This window comes from Sander vitreus, chromosome 9 (assembly GCF_031162955.1).
Source record: "Sander vitreus isolate 19-12246 chromosome 9, sanVit1, whole genome shotgun sequence".
Lineage (NCBI taxonomy): Eukaryota > Metazoa > Chordata > Actinopteri > Perciformes > Percidae > Sander > Sander vitreus.
Window position 1 is genome coordinate 9800533 of NC_135863.1, and position 16585 is coordinate 9817117.

General features: G+C 41.2%; 1 protein-coding gene across 6 annotated transcripts in view; it reads left to right on the plus strand.

Moving 5' to 3' along the window:
• Positions 1 to 16585, plus strand: part of dennd1b (DENN/MADD domain containing 1B) — a 106377-nt gene that overhangs the window by 42572 nt on the left and 47220 nt on the right. For 5 of the 6 annotated variants that reach the window (XM_078258646.1, XM_078258648.1, XM_078258650.1 and 2 more), the window contains exons 6-10: positions 4091 to 4160; positions 5925 to 6005; positions 7341 to 7400; positions 11602 to 11655; positions 13148 to 13258. In XM_078258646.1, the coding sequence (XP_078114772.1) occupies positions 4091 to 4160; positions 5925 to 6005; positions 7341 to 7400; positions 11602 to 11655; positions 13148 to 13258 (376 nt within the window). The remainder of the gene's footprint in view (positions 1 to 4090; positions 4161 to 5924; positions 6006 to 7340; positions 7401 to 11601; positions 11656 to 13147; positions 13259 to 16585) is intronic. The other variant, XM_078258645.1, reaches the window with a different exon arrangement.

A 16585-nucleotide genomic window follows, 5' to 3' on the forward strand; every position in this document is an offset into this window, starting at 1 on the left:
TCCCCACACCACCCAGCCTTCCCGGCCAGCTTCCATGGCCTTTGTTTTTCTTCTCTCTCTCTCTCTCTCTCTCTCTCTCTCTCTCTCTCTCTCTCTCTCTCTCTCTCTCTTCTCCTCGTTATTCGGCTACTGCCACAGTGCAACAGCAAAGACGCTTGGCCCATAATTATGCATGAAGCTTCACTGCCAATTAGCAGAGGTTCCCCTGTCCCTCTCGCTGAGTTAGACATGCTAATTCATTTGACATATGATGTATACAATTCATTATGCATTTTGAGTAGTTTGCATGGCTTCCTTCATTTTTAATAAAACAACGTATAGAAAGTTTTTTTTGGTCGTAGTTAATTTAAAATTCTTTCTGTGCTCCTCAGATACATTTTTCTTTCTCGTTTTTTGTCCTGGTCATTTTCATTTTTTTTAGGTGGATAAGTGAAAATATTCTAAAGCTTAAAAACCATTTTAGATTTGTCATCGAAGAAATGTGACAAATGTGTTAATTATATTCCTGCGTTCAAGGTCCTTGGTCAAGCGTTTTTGTCTTTGTTTGTTATTCTTGTCTTTCATTCAGCTATATTAGTAGACGGTATTAAGGAAATGTCAGAAGAATACTACAAAAATACAGATAATATAAGTTTTTTGTTCTCAAAAGAATGATCAGTTGAAATGTGTCTGGTAAAAATGTCTTTTCATTTAGAATTTCCCATGGATATAGAATAAAAGTAATTAAAACAGTTTGCGTCTCTGTGATTGTTGAAGTGCTGGGACCGTAAAATTGTCACCTCTGCTTACAGGAGGAAGTGCCTTAATGAGTAGGACAGTTTTATGTGGACAACCCTTTCTAGTCTCGCTGCTTAAGCCGTGGCCGAAAGGGCCATGCTCCCTTCAGGCATATTCTTGACGCACAAAAAAAACAACACAAAAGAGAAATTATAACTTGTTTAATTGCGTACTGTTATCTCCCATCTTCTCTCATTCTTTGTTTCTCACATAGGACAAATTTTCTGTTAAACGTGTGAGTAATTCAGAGAAGACAAATGTGGATGGTTTCATTTAATGGCTGAGGCTTTAGGATACATTTTAAGGGACTGCGTTGCTCCAGTTTGAGGTCACTTAGCGGATCGCCGGAGGACACTTCCTTCCCTGTACTTAACCCTTAACCCGAGAAAGTAAAGGTGTAATAAAATCTTCCACTGACCCGTCTACAAAGTATAAGATGACTTACGATTACAAATGCCCGTGCACTGAAGGAGATTTAAGACTCATCTAAGGAATAGGAATAAGTGTTGCGCTTAGCACCCAACAGGTACTTTACGGCAGCGAAAAGGGCTCCAATCCAAAGGGTTAATCAAACACTTTAACTACTGACGTGTGTAGATAAAATGTAGGAGTATGAGTGTCCACAGTATTTGGAAATTTTGTGAATGGTTTGTTTTATTTCACTCTAGATTTCCTCTGTGGTTATATACAGTGCTCGTGAAAACGAATTTTGAAAGGCTTAATTCAGCTGCGTTTGTTTTCATCTTTCTCCTATCCATTATAGCACACTTGTAAGTTCCAAGGGCACCCCCATGTCCCTGTCTTCTGTCAGATATTTCCGTGCTGTTAGGTAGTCTGTGCCGGGGATGAAGAGCACGACGGGCTGTGAGTGGACCGCAGATTAACTGGTTCATTCTTTGAGTACATGGCACTTTGAGAAGACATGTGTTTAAAATGGCAAGAGCGATTGCGGGGGCCCCACACACTGAGCACTGCTGTGATGGATGCCTCTCTCTCTATCGGAGGATTTGCGAAGCACAAACAGATCTGAGCAATGAACTGTGACGAGTAGGAGTATCTCTCTAAGCTTTCCAAACTTTAACTTTGCATCAACAGAGAGAGCAGAGCAAGGGGGGTGGGGAGGATAAGTAGAACAAAACAATACATTTTATAACTTTAACATATTCATTTTATTGCATTTGTAGGAAGATGTTAAAAGAATATTGATACTTTGTGGTTGGCTGCCTTCACCAGCATCATGCGTTTTCCTCTAAAACAAAGGATTTACAGCACCTTGGTGTAGGTGTGTAATGACTGTGAGATCTGTGAGGCCTGACGGCTGCTCTGACAGCGAGAGTCCTATTTACATCCCCTTCAACTGTGAAAAATGAAGGATTAATGTCCAGAAGCCTGGCTTTTTAAACACACGCACAGGAGGCAGATAATACAAAGGCTTTGTTCTCCCCCTTAGTCATAATATCAGACTGAACTTTTTGTGTAATTGCTAAATGTAAACTGACCCCAAATGCAGATATTTGTGTTGGATGTTGTTTGACGTGGCAGAAATAGGTCTTCAGGTTCATATCCGGTCAGCATGTATATTAACATACGCATTTTTGATTTAGGCTCTCCTGCAAATGTGACCTGATTGCGGTAAATCTTCACACAGACGTCAAAATACAGGCATGTTAAGAGGCTGATTGTTTCAGGCTAATGGTCACTCAGCCTCTCTGATTGGTGCGCTTGGCTGCACTTTTCTGGGGACCTGGCCTGTCATTGGCCCCTTGCGGATTTAGCGATATGAAAATTTGCATTAGGTTGACTTTATTGTTTTCTTGTTGTCTGTTAATTCCAGTCTACAGAGCAGCCAGTGACCCATGCCCTGGAAGCTCCTCAGTTTTCAGCCAACTGCCTGAGCAGGACTTCACTGGCTTATAAACTCACACATAATCAGAGCTTCACTATTACGAATGTATCATTTATTATAACTAAGAAACTGTAGATTTAAGCTCTTGGTCAGATTTTTAGTTTCAATTAAATTGTTGTCTTAATGACATGTATTTTATATTGTTTTCACTGATTGACATTAAGAACTACTCGCCGACTTTAGGGAGCAAAGGAGAATCCACTTTTGATTGATTGGCTTATTTGGCCACTAATTTATTTTTCAACCCCTGCATCCAGGCAAGTTAAGGAAGCATTAACGGGAGTTTCTGTTTATTGCTAAGAAGTAATGCTAATGCTAAGAAGTCCTTACCTAGAATCATTACTCATGCAGTGTTCAACTGCATGTTAAAACCCCAAACTAAATAAAAATCCAATACATTGATAAGACACCATGTTTTTATCATTTGATTGCATAACATTAAATGAGCTAAGCCCCTCGCAGCTTTTATGCCAGAAGAAAATGTTGGCCATCTTCCACCTAGAAAGCAATTCGACTTGGCCAAGAATATGTCAACTTTGTAAAGAAAGCCATGCTGCAGATGCTTTTAGCTTATGGTGGGTGTACTCAGTGATTAGCTTTAACACAAACAGTGCAGTATAAATTATTTTGAGCTTGTTAATACATTTATTTTACATTAATTGCATAAGGCAGTTTCTTTTTTTTTTTTATTAATGCGAAGGGCATAAGAAGAAGCGCAGAAGGAGGAGGAAGAGAGGGGAGGGCAGGAGGCATCTTGGGCTGCATTTTTGTTAAGCCATCTGTAAGCAGCATGCTTGTAAACCATAGCGTCTCTCCGCATGACATGAAAGCTATGGTATTTTTTGTTAAAGAATCTAAACTCATTGTATTTTTTATTTTTTCTACCCTCCCTTCCTATTGGCTTAAAGGGCAGACATGACAGGAATCCTTAGCATGTGGAGGGCCATGGGCACAAAGAATGTCATAATAAGGACTAGATAGCATTTACTTCTTTTTCCAACGACTCTGTGCTTTGGAGTAGCTGGGAACACAATCCATTATCAATGTGCTGTGTGCATTTGATCTTTAAGCAGTAGGTCACCGACGATAGCCAGTACACATACACACAGTCATGTTGCAAGGCCATTCATAACAAACTCAATGCTCAATGCTGTCCAGCAGATGGGGAAAATGATTTATACTGTAGACATTGTGATGGGCAAAGATGGAGCAACACACAAATACATTTTTGAAAAAAATAAGTTTTTAGGAGACTGAATCTCTACATTTGTTGTACTTTTAAATAGAGCTTTAATACAGATCCTGTGATGATAACAACTGAGGCACATTCTGCTTGTTTATTGTAGAAGATGATAAAAATGAATTGAAACCTTGTCATTAATATATTTGTCTCTCTGACTTTTGCAGCTATCTACCATGGTTTGAAATCTACTACAAGTTGCTGAATACGCTGGCAGACTACCTAACAAAACAACAGGTAATCATCTCCTCTGGATGTATTTATAATTGTATGTATATATGGTGCAGTATAAGTGCATACAAAATAAGACATGGTGGTTTGATTTGACTGAGAAACAAGCACACTGTTTAGTGTTTTTGAAATTGTACTGTGCTAAGATATTTTTCCTCCATTCTGTTCTTCTGCATGTTGTCTTTTGTGTGCAAGTTTTGTTCGCCGTCTGGGGCTCGACTTGGCTCCTGTTGTTAGCAGCAACAATGTTGACATTTCACAGACCAAACGCTGATCTGACACTGGAAGTTATTCCTGATGATTTACTGGAAAACAAATCGTTAAGAAAAAAAACGAAACCACACACACACACACACACACACACACACACACACGCGTGCGCACACGCACGCACAAACGTTCACACAAATGCTCACACAAATGCTCGCACTTCACAAAAGTCTTTTCCCCTGACTATTCACTGCATTGTACTAGCAAAGGGAGGGGGAATGTAAAATATGCAACAAACTGGGGAGATGTGCAGCGTCTAGCACAGAGGGTGTAGGTGATGTTCCCATGTTTATACTGAAGAGGGAGGGAGGCAGAGCAAGGGAGAGATGCAGAGAGCTTTGGGACCACTTTCAATTGTCATGTAGGCGCTGCTTCTTCCAAGACCCTTAGAGAGCAATGATCAGGACAGAGAGGCTCGCTAAAGTAGACAATCACAAAATTATCACATAAACATTCAACACACCCACATTTATGTGTTTGAGAGGCAGGACAGTCTTATATAGGGCCTAGAGAGAATATACCAGTTTGTGTGCGAGGAAGAGAGAAACAGAAAGATTTCTGGAAATTCTGTGTGACTGAAGTGTTAGTGTGCATGATTTGGTTTCTATTTACCCCGCTGTCCGTTCCAGGCGAGAGGGAGATGTTGACAGACGAGGGAAGACAGAAGAGCGATGAGGGTTTAAGGCGAGGGGTAAATGAACTGTTTCCCCAGGCCGTGTCGCTGACCATGCGTGTGAGCATTGAGCCTCTCATGACAGGAGGCTGTTCGATTGCACACACCCTAAACCCCCCTCCCTCCCACTCTTCTGCTTCTCTTACTGTATATTGCCGCTCGTTCCTCTCAAGTTTCTATTTCCTTCTGGCTCGCACATACATCTGCACTCACCAGCGTGCACATTTCTTTAAACAAGCAACGGTTCATAGCCAAAACCAAAACAAAGTTCTCTGAGAGGGCGACTAGAAAAAGAATCTAAAACAAACATTGCGCAGCCTCTGTGTTCACAGTAGTTAGTTTAGTTTAAGTACAAGTTGCAAACTGTTGTCCCCATCAGTTCTCCAGCCAGAGGCCCGAGTGTAAATAGCAGTCTTGTCGTAGAGCTCATAAATGCTGGAAGAATAATCTCGGGGCCTGTTCTGTGGTCAAGCTAGCTCTCTCTGACGGCTTCCTAAAGCCCCTGTCTTTGGAGCGGGGACCCCTGCTTAATTACTGACAGCCCGCTCTTGGCCATAAATCAACGCTGCCGGATAATAAGCGTCTGCAGCCCTACACTCAGCCGTCTTTTAACCTCAGCATTGCTCGTTAAACATATGTCAGTCGGAAGTTTTGGAGCCCTTCAGGCCTCGCTGCAGGATTGCCCTCTGGTCTGCAGCAGCGCCTGTCCCAGCACTGTTGTTAAGATTGACACATAACTCTCGACATCAACAAAACAAGTGAATACAATTCATGTGTCCTATGTTTTCATGTTTTTTCTTTTATTGTTGTTTGTTTCTCTCCCCCAGGAAAATGACTTGAATGACTTGCTGAATTCTCTCTATGATATGCCAGTGCCAAAGCCCTTCACGCCAGTCAACCTGAGTGTGGTAGGTATAGATCTCATATTCCCCCTTATCAGAGGCAAGACAGCTGAGAGCAGAGGTAGAAAGAGGGAGAGGGGGGCAGGTAGGTTACTGTTGTAGTGTGTTGCATCAGGAAGGAGACTGCAGAAAAGAAAAGGAGACGATAACAGTTGGCTGAAGAAGTTAAAAGTAGAGCGAGAGACACTAAAGACCACATTTATAATGGAGACAAAGGGAGGAATAATGAGAAATAAAATGAAATTGATGCAAAGAGGAGAGGAGGAGACAAAGAGGGCATAAAAACAGACAGAAAGAAAATAGGGCAGACAGGCAGAAACAGGGAGAGATCGACAAAGCATAGAGTTTGAAATGGGCGAAATAAATGAGGGAACGACAGAGCAGACAGGAAGTGGGGAGCAGGAGGAGGTTAAGATACACTAGGTAGGAACAGAGATACAGAGGTCCCAGGACTGACACTCTGTTTGGAAACAAGAAGTGGCACTAACAGGTCTTTGTGTGATAAGCCATAGCTGGACATGTTAAAACTCGAAGGGTCCTTTCACAACTCGTCATGTCTCCTGCTTATCAAGAACTGAAATGGCTTAACGATCCCAGGTCCCTCAAAGTCAACCAGTGTTTAGGTTAACTCTGACACAACCTCTCCTTTTCAGCTCCTGCATAAAACACTCACTCTTAAATAGTTTCCGCTCCCATTAGCCTGGCCTATATAAGTAGAACGCAATCATTTTCAGTGGGACTGCTAAACTCATAGTGTATTGTTCACTAATATCTTTATTTTTGAGTTGCTTAGACTCCACACCGTAATGGGATCAAAAGAGTTTCAGTGTTAGCATTTGTCCTTGAGGACCTCCGTTTCTTTCTTTTCTTTCTTTTTTTTTTTTGGACCAATTAAAAAAGTAAAAAAAGCAAATCAAACTCTGGGTCATTTCTGCAGCATAGGTCTCAGAAGGATACACATCTAATTACACAAATGCATTTACAACATAACAAGACTAATATGAGGTAATCAATATATCTCTATGAAGGTTAACAAAGGTAATTAAGATTCCTTGTGTTTTATTTCTTCTTTGTGTCAGTATTTTCCTTATCAGCTGTATATGTGAACAAAACCTTTTCATCTGCATCTCAGAGCTTCATTGGAAAAGAAGCCCCGGAGAACAGAGGTGATAGCGCCATGTCTCTTCTGGAGCCACTAGTTTGATATTTAATTGATGAATCAGAATTATTCCTTAAAGGAGTGTTTTTTTGTTTTATCATGGCAGCCAAGAAGAAGTATCATTGTCCACTTTCATGTGTGAACCCTGTTTTGTTCTCTATCTCCCTCTCTCATTGTGCAAGAATGAGCAGTTGTATATTGCCACTGGGCAAGTACTGAGAGATTGGCGGAGCAAGGAGCCGGTGAGTTGAGGGGAATGAGTCAACGGCAGAAACTGGAGGAGGGAAGGAGGCTGCTGTAATATATGAAACCGCTGCTGTACTAATCTCATGGGAGCCACAGCTTTCCAATTTGGCCAAATAAGCTGCGCTATCTTCTTAAATATAACAAAAAACAAACTATCCTGGGCCTTGGTGTATGTTTCTTCTCCTCTGGAAAACAATCAAACTTTGTAAATGATTAATGCCATTCCACACTGCTGTATTCTCTCTCTGAATATCAAAAGTTTTTTTTTTTTCCCCCTCCTCTTTATGTTTAAAGCAAAGGCAATTGTGCTCAAAAAATCTCCTTGATGCCTTTCCAGTTAACCCACTTTCAATGTTTTCATATAAACACGTCTTCGAAAGAATAACAAAAAAGCAGATAAGCAAGCAAACAGCCAATGAAAGCCCGGGTTGGGTTGAAGAGCATGGCTTGTGATTATCACAGTGCCATCAATTGGTAGACCAACGGGGAAACGGGTTATTTAGCACACAGGAGAAGAAAGACAGAGATATACAGTATACTGTAGTAACTGTACGCATGCTTATGGGACTTGTTCTGTGCCCTGGATGAATTGCTTCTTTTGATTACAATTTTATTTGTTTGGTTACAATTGATCTTTTATTTATTATATTTTTTAGTCAACTATGAATAGGCGTACAGTATTGTTGATTGTTGATACTAAGATGACTAAGAAGCAAAGATTTTCAAATCCACTTGTCCGGTATGTAGCATTTAGCTTAATGTAAAGAGAAAATGGCACTGCAGCTCATCTGTATCCTCATTTCATACCAGTGTAAGAATGAGAGTTACCTAGGTGAGTTAATTGACAAGTTATGATAGGAACAGTTATTTAAATCTATACTTTATTATCTACTGTCTTATTTTAATGATTTACAAAAACTAAGAAGTCCAACAAGTGCCAATGGAAAGCCCCTTTTAAACTGAGCTGATTAAAACATGTAATTAGGAAAGAGCTCCAGAGAGGAGGCAAAGATAAGTCAGGTTTACTTTCTTTCACAAGCGTTTTTGTATCAATAGCTCCAATCATCTAGTGCATTTGTGATTTATAAAGTCAACGGCTAATCACCAATACTAGCTAGCTGTCTGTTATTGTTTAACAGTAAACTATTAGCTTTAATGCTAACTAGCCTACTTCTGCTTCTCAGCTAAAAATAATGTGGTGCAGAGCATCAGAATTCACACTTGTCACCACCCAACATACTGTACAGTAACTTTAAATTAGAATAAGCACATTTAAAGCATTAATTATTACTTTGCTTTTTCCCTTTTGCACATCCTTCCACGTCAGAAAAACCTGGCAGTTTTATTTCTGTCTCACAAAAACCACAAATACGTCAACTGGTTGTAAGAAAAATTCTGCCAAAAATTTATATTTTTAACATAAAACTAATGTATATATCTAACATTTGTATGTAGCCTGCTGCTGGAAACAGGAACACTGGAAGAGAGCCTCTGCTCAATTCTAACAGATTTCTTTCACTGCATGAGTTTAACTATTTTACTTTAGTGCAAAGACCTCTTTAACTGTTTGTAGATACTTTTTTAAGGTGTAATGGAAGCTGTGCAAAACATGCATGACAATATTGCTGCAGTAATTAACAAATTCACTCGCCATAAAGAAGTGTGTGTAGAAGTTGCTTATGCTCAGATGCAGTATCCTTTGCCCATACAAAAACTCAAAAGGCAAAGCCTTGGGTGTTGGTTTCAGTTTAGTGTTTGCTGCATGTTCATCTCCTTTAAGCTTCGCTCGACTACAGCAATGACCTTCCTCTGGGAATATCAGGATTGTTTACTCATGACGATTGTTTTCACATTTTTCACACTTAATGCACTTAGGGGGGTAAAACACTTTAGTTCGTTTTACATTAAACTAAATGTTCCATTGTCAACCACAGACAAAAAGTAAGTGGTTATGTGGCACAATTGCTGCAATTTTCTTCATCCATCAGTCCGGTAATGTTTTATTTGCTAAAAACTGTCTCCTAAGACTAAAAAGTAGGGCTGTCAAAATAACGCGTTCATTTCGATTAATTAATCTGAGAAAAAATAACGCGTTAAAAAAATTAACGTAGATTAATCCATTCCATATTGACGTTTGCATACAGACGAAAATCTGTTGCCACTGATATGTCTGCGCTTCTCTCTGCTGCTCTGAAACAGACGTTACAGGAAACACAAACCCCGCTGCATGTGACGCTAGTTAACACTATACTCAACAGCAGCTAATGTTAGCCTACCGCTAGCTAGTAGCTGGATTAAACACGGTTAAAATGCTGACAGCTAACGCTAAACGGTGTAAAGTTTGACTGTGTTTTACTGTAGAGGATTCAACACTGGTATGTAACAATCTGCAGCTGCCGTCGGAGAAACAACACAGACATGTTCAGTTCAATATAGATATTATTGTATTATTGTCACATTATTATTATTGTTATTATATTATTATTGTATTATTATTGTATTATATTGTATTAGTTTAATACAGGCAGTTCAATGAAACTGGTAAACTACAGCCTCGTGGTGCATTTGAAGTTATTGTAAATGTCCTTTTCCTATCTGGTGGTTGTTTTTGTCGTTCAACAGCAATCTACTAGTGAAATAAGTTATTGTTATACATTATTATTAAATCATTTAATTTTGACCATATGGCCTTAGCAATAAACAAGCCGTTCTTTAATGCCACCAACTGTTGTTTAGTACCTTTTTTTTTTCTTTTCTTTTTTTACTTTCTTAAAAAGTATCGGTTAAGGCACCGTTAATTATGTATGCGATTAATTCCGATTAATTAATCACAGAGTATGTAATTAATTAGATTACATTTTTTAATCGATTGACAGCCCTACTAAAAAGCATAATTCTTTTAACTGGTGGTAACAGGATTAGCAGACATTTCCCACTGCACTGCTCTCTGATATCAATTTTGATACATTTCAGTGTCAAGCGCCAGAACAATACTGACCAGCAGCACTTTATATTGTGAAATGTGCTAACAGCTTAACATTGTAGTTATTGAAGATTGTTGAATCAGTTAGCTAAATAATGTCACGGGTTAACCCAGCATTGTTCAGAATGGCACAGAATTAAGTAAAATTGTCACAATCGTGCTCGGCACATTGTCGTGGATTTTTTTTTATTTCATATTTTGACTGTGCGACTGTGACGGGCTTTCTCTCTCCTGTCTTATGTCTCTATAATCAGAGACATCTTGCTTTCTTGGTGGCGGTACATTTGGTGGGGTTGCTGATTGTAAATGACTCCTTATGTTTGCATAGTCTTAATCATATTGTAATGTATTACTGTTGTCTTCTGTTAAAGGAACCCAAAGTGCAGATTGTTTCCTAATGAGGTCATGAATGCAATACGGTTGTGCAACCAACTCTCAAGGTGTTAGATGTTATTCTTCCTGCCACAGGGGCCACAAATCAAATCAATTGTCAACAATTTGAGAAAACCTTGACTGTGTATTAGCCTGATATTATTTGTTGGAAGATTTGCATAACACGTAAATAGTAGTCACAAGTGTAAACACTGTGAAGTCTTAGAGGACAAAATCAATTTTAATATTTTACTTTAAATACTATGTGAGAATCTACTTTAGATGCCACTGTAGATTTAAGTAAAGACCTGCAACAGATGGTCGAGTGAAGGCCTAGAGAAACGCAGGTGTACTAAGGATACACAATAGTGTGTTTCAGTTGGTGCTTTGTCTACCTGTCTCCAAACACCACCTCTCTCAGGCCCCTTTGATCTGAACACTGAACCTGCCCTGCTCTCCCAAAGTGAGACAGGCAGCCCTGTGATCCTCTAAACAACCTGTGTGTGTGTCTGTGTGGATGCACATGTGCACGTATGCTTGTGTTGGTGCTCCGCAAGCCTTTTTAATGCTTAAATAAAGACTCAGTTTTCCACCGGAGACATCACCCCAGTCTGTGTCTATGGGGAGCTGAGCTGCTATTGAGCTTTCTCTGTTCTGTAGGCCTGATAAAAGCATTGCCACAGTTCAGACACCAACTCAGCAATTCATATAGACAGAGGTGAAGATGAGCCATAAATCATAGAACAAAGTGACCCCCCTTCTCCCCTCATTCTCGTCTGTGTGAGTGGTATGCTTCACTTGTGACCTTCCCTCTTCTTTCTCCTCATGTTTGTGTTTTCCAGCACTCCTACTTCATTGCCCCGGATATCAATGGACTGCCAACTATCCCTGAGAGCGTAAGTATGCATTAAAAAAAGAAAAGAGACTGAAGGAGATAAAGAGACATCCCTCTCTTCTGGAAACATCTCTGCCTCTAATCGTTTTTTAATCAGATACACTTGTCACCTTTTGAAATTATTGCATCATCCTCTTGTTTCAGTTTTACTTCCTGTGGTGCTTGTACTTTTAATGTCGAAGTTCAGTGATTGCCATGGGTATTAGAGGATTCAAGCTGAACACATGTTCTTTTTTGATTTTGTATTCAAATTGTAGCTCAAGCTTCGAGCAGCCCAAGTCCTTGACAAGGGACACCAGATGAAAACAGTATCTGACAAATTTAAGCAACATTGATTGATACGTTATCTATTTTCCAAACATGACTACCGTATTTTCTCAAATAAAGGCTGGGGGGGGGGATCAAGGGTGGATAAACTACTGGTGCCTGTTGAAAAAATTTTTTCATGCTAACTGAGAACAATGTAAACTTTTTGACTTCCATTACTTTTATTGAATAAATTCAACAATATAATTTTATTTTCAACACTTTGTTGTTCTGGATTACTCATCTAGTAGTAAGCGGCAAAAGATGTCAGTAGCTACATTTGAAGTATGGTATGGGAGCCCTGCAAATGTTTCACGATAAAAGCCTTGTTCTGAAATGAATGGATTCTGTCCATTAAAACGCTACAGGGCTTTTCATTTGAAACAGATACAGGAGGTGTTGAGTTTTTAATTAGTCTCGCTTTGCCAGACCTTCCTTCCCAGCGCTGCGGAGGACGGTCATGCTAGTTCACACAGCATTCCGGGATGGGAGAAAAATGTGCTCTGGTTTATTGGCAATTCTTTAAACCAATCACAAACGTCATGGGCGGGGCTAAGCGCCGGGCGGAGCCACGGTGCCTCTGCAAAATAGCCTCGGGAAGGAACTTGTGTTGATGGAACATGTGTACGTTCCAAAGTTGTTTTAGTCATACAACAGAAAATGATTCAGTTTAGAATGCCAACACAAAGAAAGCGGAAGGTAGAGGAACATCCGGCGGAATTTCCGGCGGCAACGGAGCATTCCCGGAAGTGGATCGTCGTGGATATAGACTAAGTTTTTATTAACAGCATAATGCAGTAACAACATTTTAACTGAGCAAATAGGAGCAGTTTAGAAAAGAAGGATACTTCATTCTAAAATGTGATTAAATATAAACAGTGAATTAGACCTGTCTCTAATATAGCCCTGCTTAAAATAATGGCCTGGTACCCTCTGCAGTTTAGGTAAATAAATGCCTCGGCCCGTCCGTTATTTGAGAAATTATGGTATAGCAGATGGTTTGAATCTGTATTTCTCATCCATTTATTTTCTTACTGCAAAACAATATGTGCAGAGATGGAAGTCCAAGTCCAAATGTTTCTCTTTATGGCACACTCTGGCACTCTCACCGTCTGTAGCATTGACACTTTACTGTAAGCAAGGACAGTTATGTACCTGCATGTCCTTCTGTTCCCATCTATCTCCAGAGGAACCTGACAGAGTACTTTGTGGCTGTGGACGTCAACAACATGCTCCAGCTCTACGCCAGTATGCTGCATGAACGGCGCATCATCATTACCTCAAGCAAGCTTAGCACTGTGAGTCCATTCCTTCCTAGTCATTCTCTCAGCTGCAGTCAGTTACCAGCTCTGCCCTGCTCTATAAAATAGGTTAGAAAATAGTTCAAATACTGCACTTGAAAGATGAGTTTCCTAAACATTTAATTTCAAGTTGAGAGGAAGCTTTCAGTCATAAAATGTTAAGCTCTGTGTTTTCAGTACGTCATGTTATGTGAGAAAATATTGCTAATTTACAGTCACAGAGAGTCACGGTTGCTATATTTGGTTTCAGATCTAATTCAGATACCGATTTGCCCTCTTAAAAAAGTATACAGCTCAAATGTTGGGACTGTTTCCTAGATTGGACATGATTCTCTTCATTAATAATCCAGCAGGATATCAAACCCTAATTAGTACGATGAGAATATTTATCTGACATGGCTACGCTACTTGTACTGAGAGAGTTGAACTGATCTGTCTGCCCCTCCCTCGTTGCCTGGGCGTCCTGCAGTCAGACAGCTGCACTATCAGCACACTCTGACAAGCTGTGAAATCCACACTATAACTTATAACCGCAACATATTAATTGCCAAGAAAAGCCTTAAATTATCCGTTATTACATGTCTTAACTCTCTCACATAATTTAAAGTCCCTTCTGTCTGTCTGTATGAGGGAGGAAATCTCTCTGTGTCTTTCTTCCCCTCTTCCTCCCTCTGTTCCTCATTCCAACCTCCCCCCCCCCCCGTTATCTATGTGGCTGATGAGGTAGAGCCAAGTGTTTATGACAGATGAAATGGGAGATGGAAGTGATGTCATCCAAGTCCTATCTGTAGTGTAGCTGGTCCTGCCTTGGTATCTACAAGGCTGCACAACGCTGAACAGCCGAAGGGGCCTGTGGGTGGTGATGGGTGCTGCAGGGAACGGCTCCCATAGGAGCTATAATCAGAAAAAGCTGTTAAAAAAAAAATACCCAGCCCTCAGAGAATATCACCTGTCTCGCCTCAGCTTTCTCAGACCAGCAGCACTTCGCTCAGGGTCTAGGCTGCACGCTGTGCTGTGACACAAGGGTTACACGATGTAAATGATCAGACTCAAGGGTGAAGGTGTTTTTCTTTTTAGCAGGAAGAGGAAGTGGAGGCGATATTTGTCCGTGATTTATAGGTTTCTGCGCCTGCGACTAATCTTGGCTTGTTTTTTTTTTTTAAAACAAATTTATGTCGGCAGGATTTTTTAAGAGCTTCCACGTCAGACCTTTACCTCTGTAAACCTTTTATCCTTTGCAATCCTTCATCCACTCATCTGTCTATCCATCCATCTTCCTCAGGGAGAGGTGTTTTGGTTTGGCAGCGATATATGTCAGGCACTGTATTACAAAGGTATTTCCACATCTCCACTGGGATTACTAGCAGGCCTGATGTTATTACTGCTCCTGTGATGAGTTATTTTTTGCTGTTGTGGAAATGGCTGCCAATGATTCCGGAAGCCAGCTATCTACGTATATACATACTTATCTGCAAAGAGCCCAGATCATTAGCCACACCACTGTGTTGTGATCAAATATCTTAAAGGATGGGAAATATATAATTAACGTCAGAGTTTATCAAAATGTTTGTTAAAGTGAGTGTTAGCAGTCACTGGATGGACAGGTACTATTTCTATAGTCTGCTTGCTACAGATAGAGGATGTATGAGAGAAGATATTGTTAGTAACATCGTTAGTACCATCCAGCTGCTTTTCACCACCTCCGCCTGTCCAGCCTCTCAACCAAGCAAAGAGAAACGGGGAATAGAAAGTGGAAAGAGGGCGAGAAACACACACACACACACACACACACACACACACACACACACACACACACACACAAAGATATATACTGCATTTATTCTGCCTGCTCTAGGTGCTGCCTGCGTTAAAGCCCTTGGTGAACCCAGTGTGTCAGTCTGCCGGTACATGGCTGGCGTGTCTCGCAAGCAGCCAACAGCAAAGGAATAAATCATGATCTTACAACAATGCGTCAGTTGACTTATTGCTGTTTCGTGACCGGAGGTGAATGGTACCAGTGTTTTTAAAAGGCCGGTCGGCAGTGGCGCAGGGTCGGGAGCCAGCCGAGCATGCAGCCTTGTCATAGGGCCGTATAATAGGGCTGCATCGGCCCTTCCTCTAACTAGTCAGTTGGGAGGACCCCCACCACCGTCGCCCCACCACCCTCCGTGTCTTTCATCTGCCGAGGCCCCCCAGCTCTCGAGCCCAGCCTCTGTCCTGCCTATCGCCCAAACTCACACAGCCCGGCCCCAGCACCGGCTGACAGCAGCCCTCTCATCAGCCTGTCAGGCCTATGCTAACAAGGAACTATCCATCCACCATGCCCTAGAATGCCAGCTGTCTCTCTGTTTCCTGCCTTTTCCTCTGTTCTTCTTTTCCTCTCTTTCCCTGACTTCTCTCTGTCTCTCTACTTTCTCTCTGTCTTAGTTATTCTTCCTCACTGACATTATTTTCTGTCCATCTGTCTCTCACTCACCCTGGCTACACCTCTCTTTCTCTCAGACGTTGCCTCCCTCTTCCTGGGTGTCTTAATGCGTCTCTCTGTTGTTGGGCATCTGCAGAACATCAGGACATCCTTCCCCTCAATAGACTTATCTCAGCCTCATGCCATGTGTCTGACTTGTGCTGCTGTGAATGTGTACGTGCATATGTTGTGGGTGTTTGCGTCTCTTTTGCATGCACCTGTTTGTGTATCTTCTGCACTCACAGGTGTTTGTACCTTATGTCTCGTGTCTTTCTACGAGAGAGTCAGTGACTGTGTGTGCATGTGTGGGAGGCCTGGCGTTAGCTGTTACCTTTGTCGTCCTGTGTGCCCTCTCTCTCTCTCTCCCTGTGCCACCTACTTGTTTGTGGCACACCTGCGTTGTGCCGGGCCTGACACCGGCGTTTCTCAACAGAGAGAGAAGCAGAGCACGGGTAATTGGTGACTTACTCTGTGCAGGAGAGGGGAGAGGGAAAGGATAACACAGTTTTAAACCCACAGGAGAAACGAGGGAGAGACGGCAATGGACAGAAGGCAGCAGGATGAGAGGAGGAAAACAGAATAAGAAATGAAGAACTGGGATGGATATGAGGCTGTGAAAGGAGAAGAGAGGATTGAATTTGGAGAGTGTGTAGGGACGGAGTTGGAAGGAAAGGCTAGTGGAAGGGAAATGAGTGTTTGAGGCTGGTGTGAAGAGGTCAAGAGCGACTCTGTTGATACCATTCCTCCTGTCAAATTGAATTACATTGCCTGCAGCAGCAGCTATTTATCTCACTCTCCACTCTTGCTGTAATTTAACATGTGCGATAGGTTCCCTCATCTAAGAGTATGCAAGCAGAGGG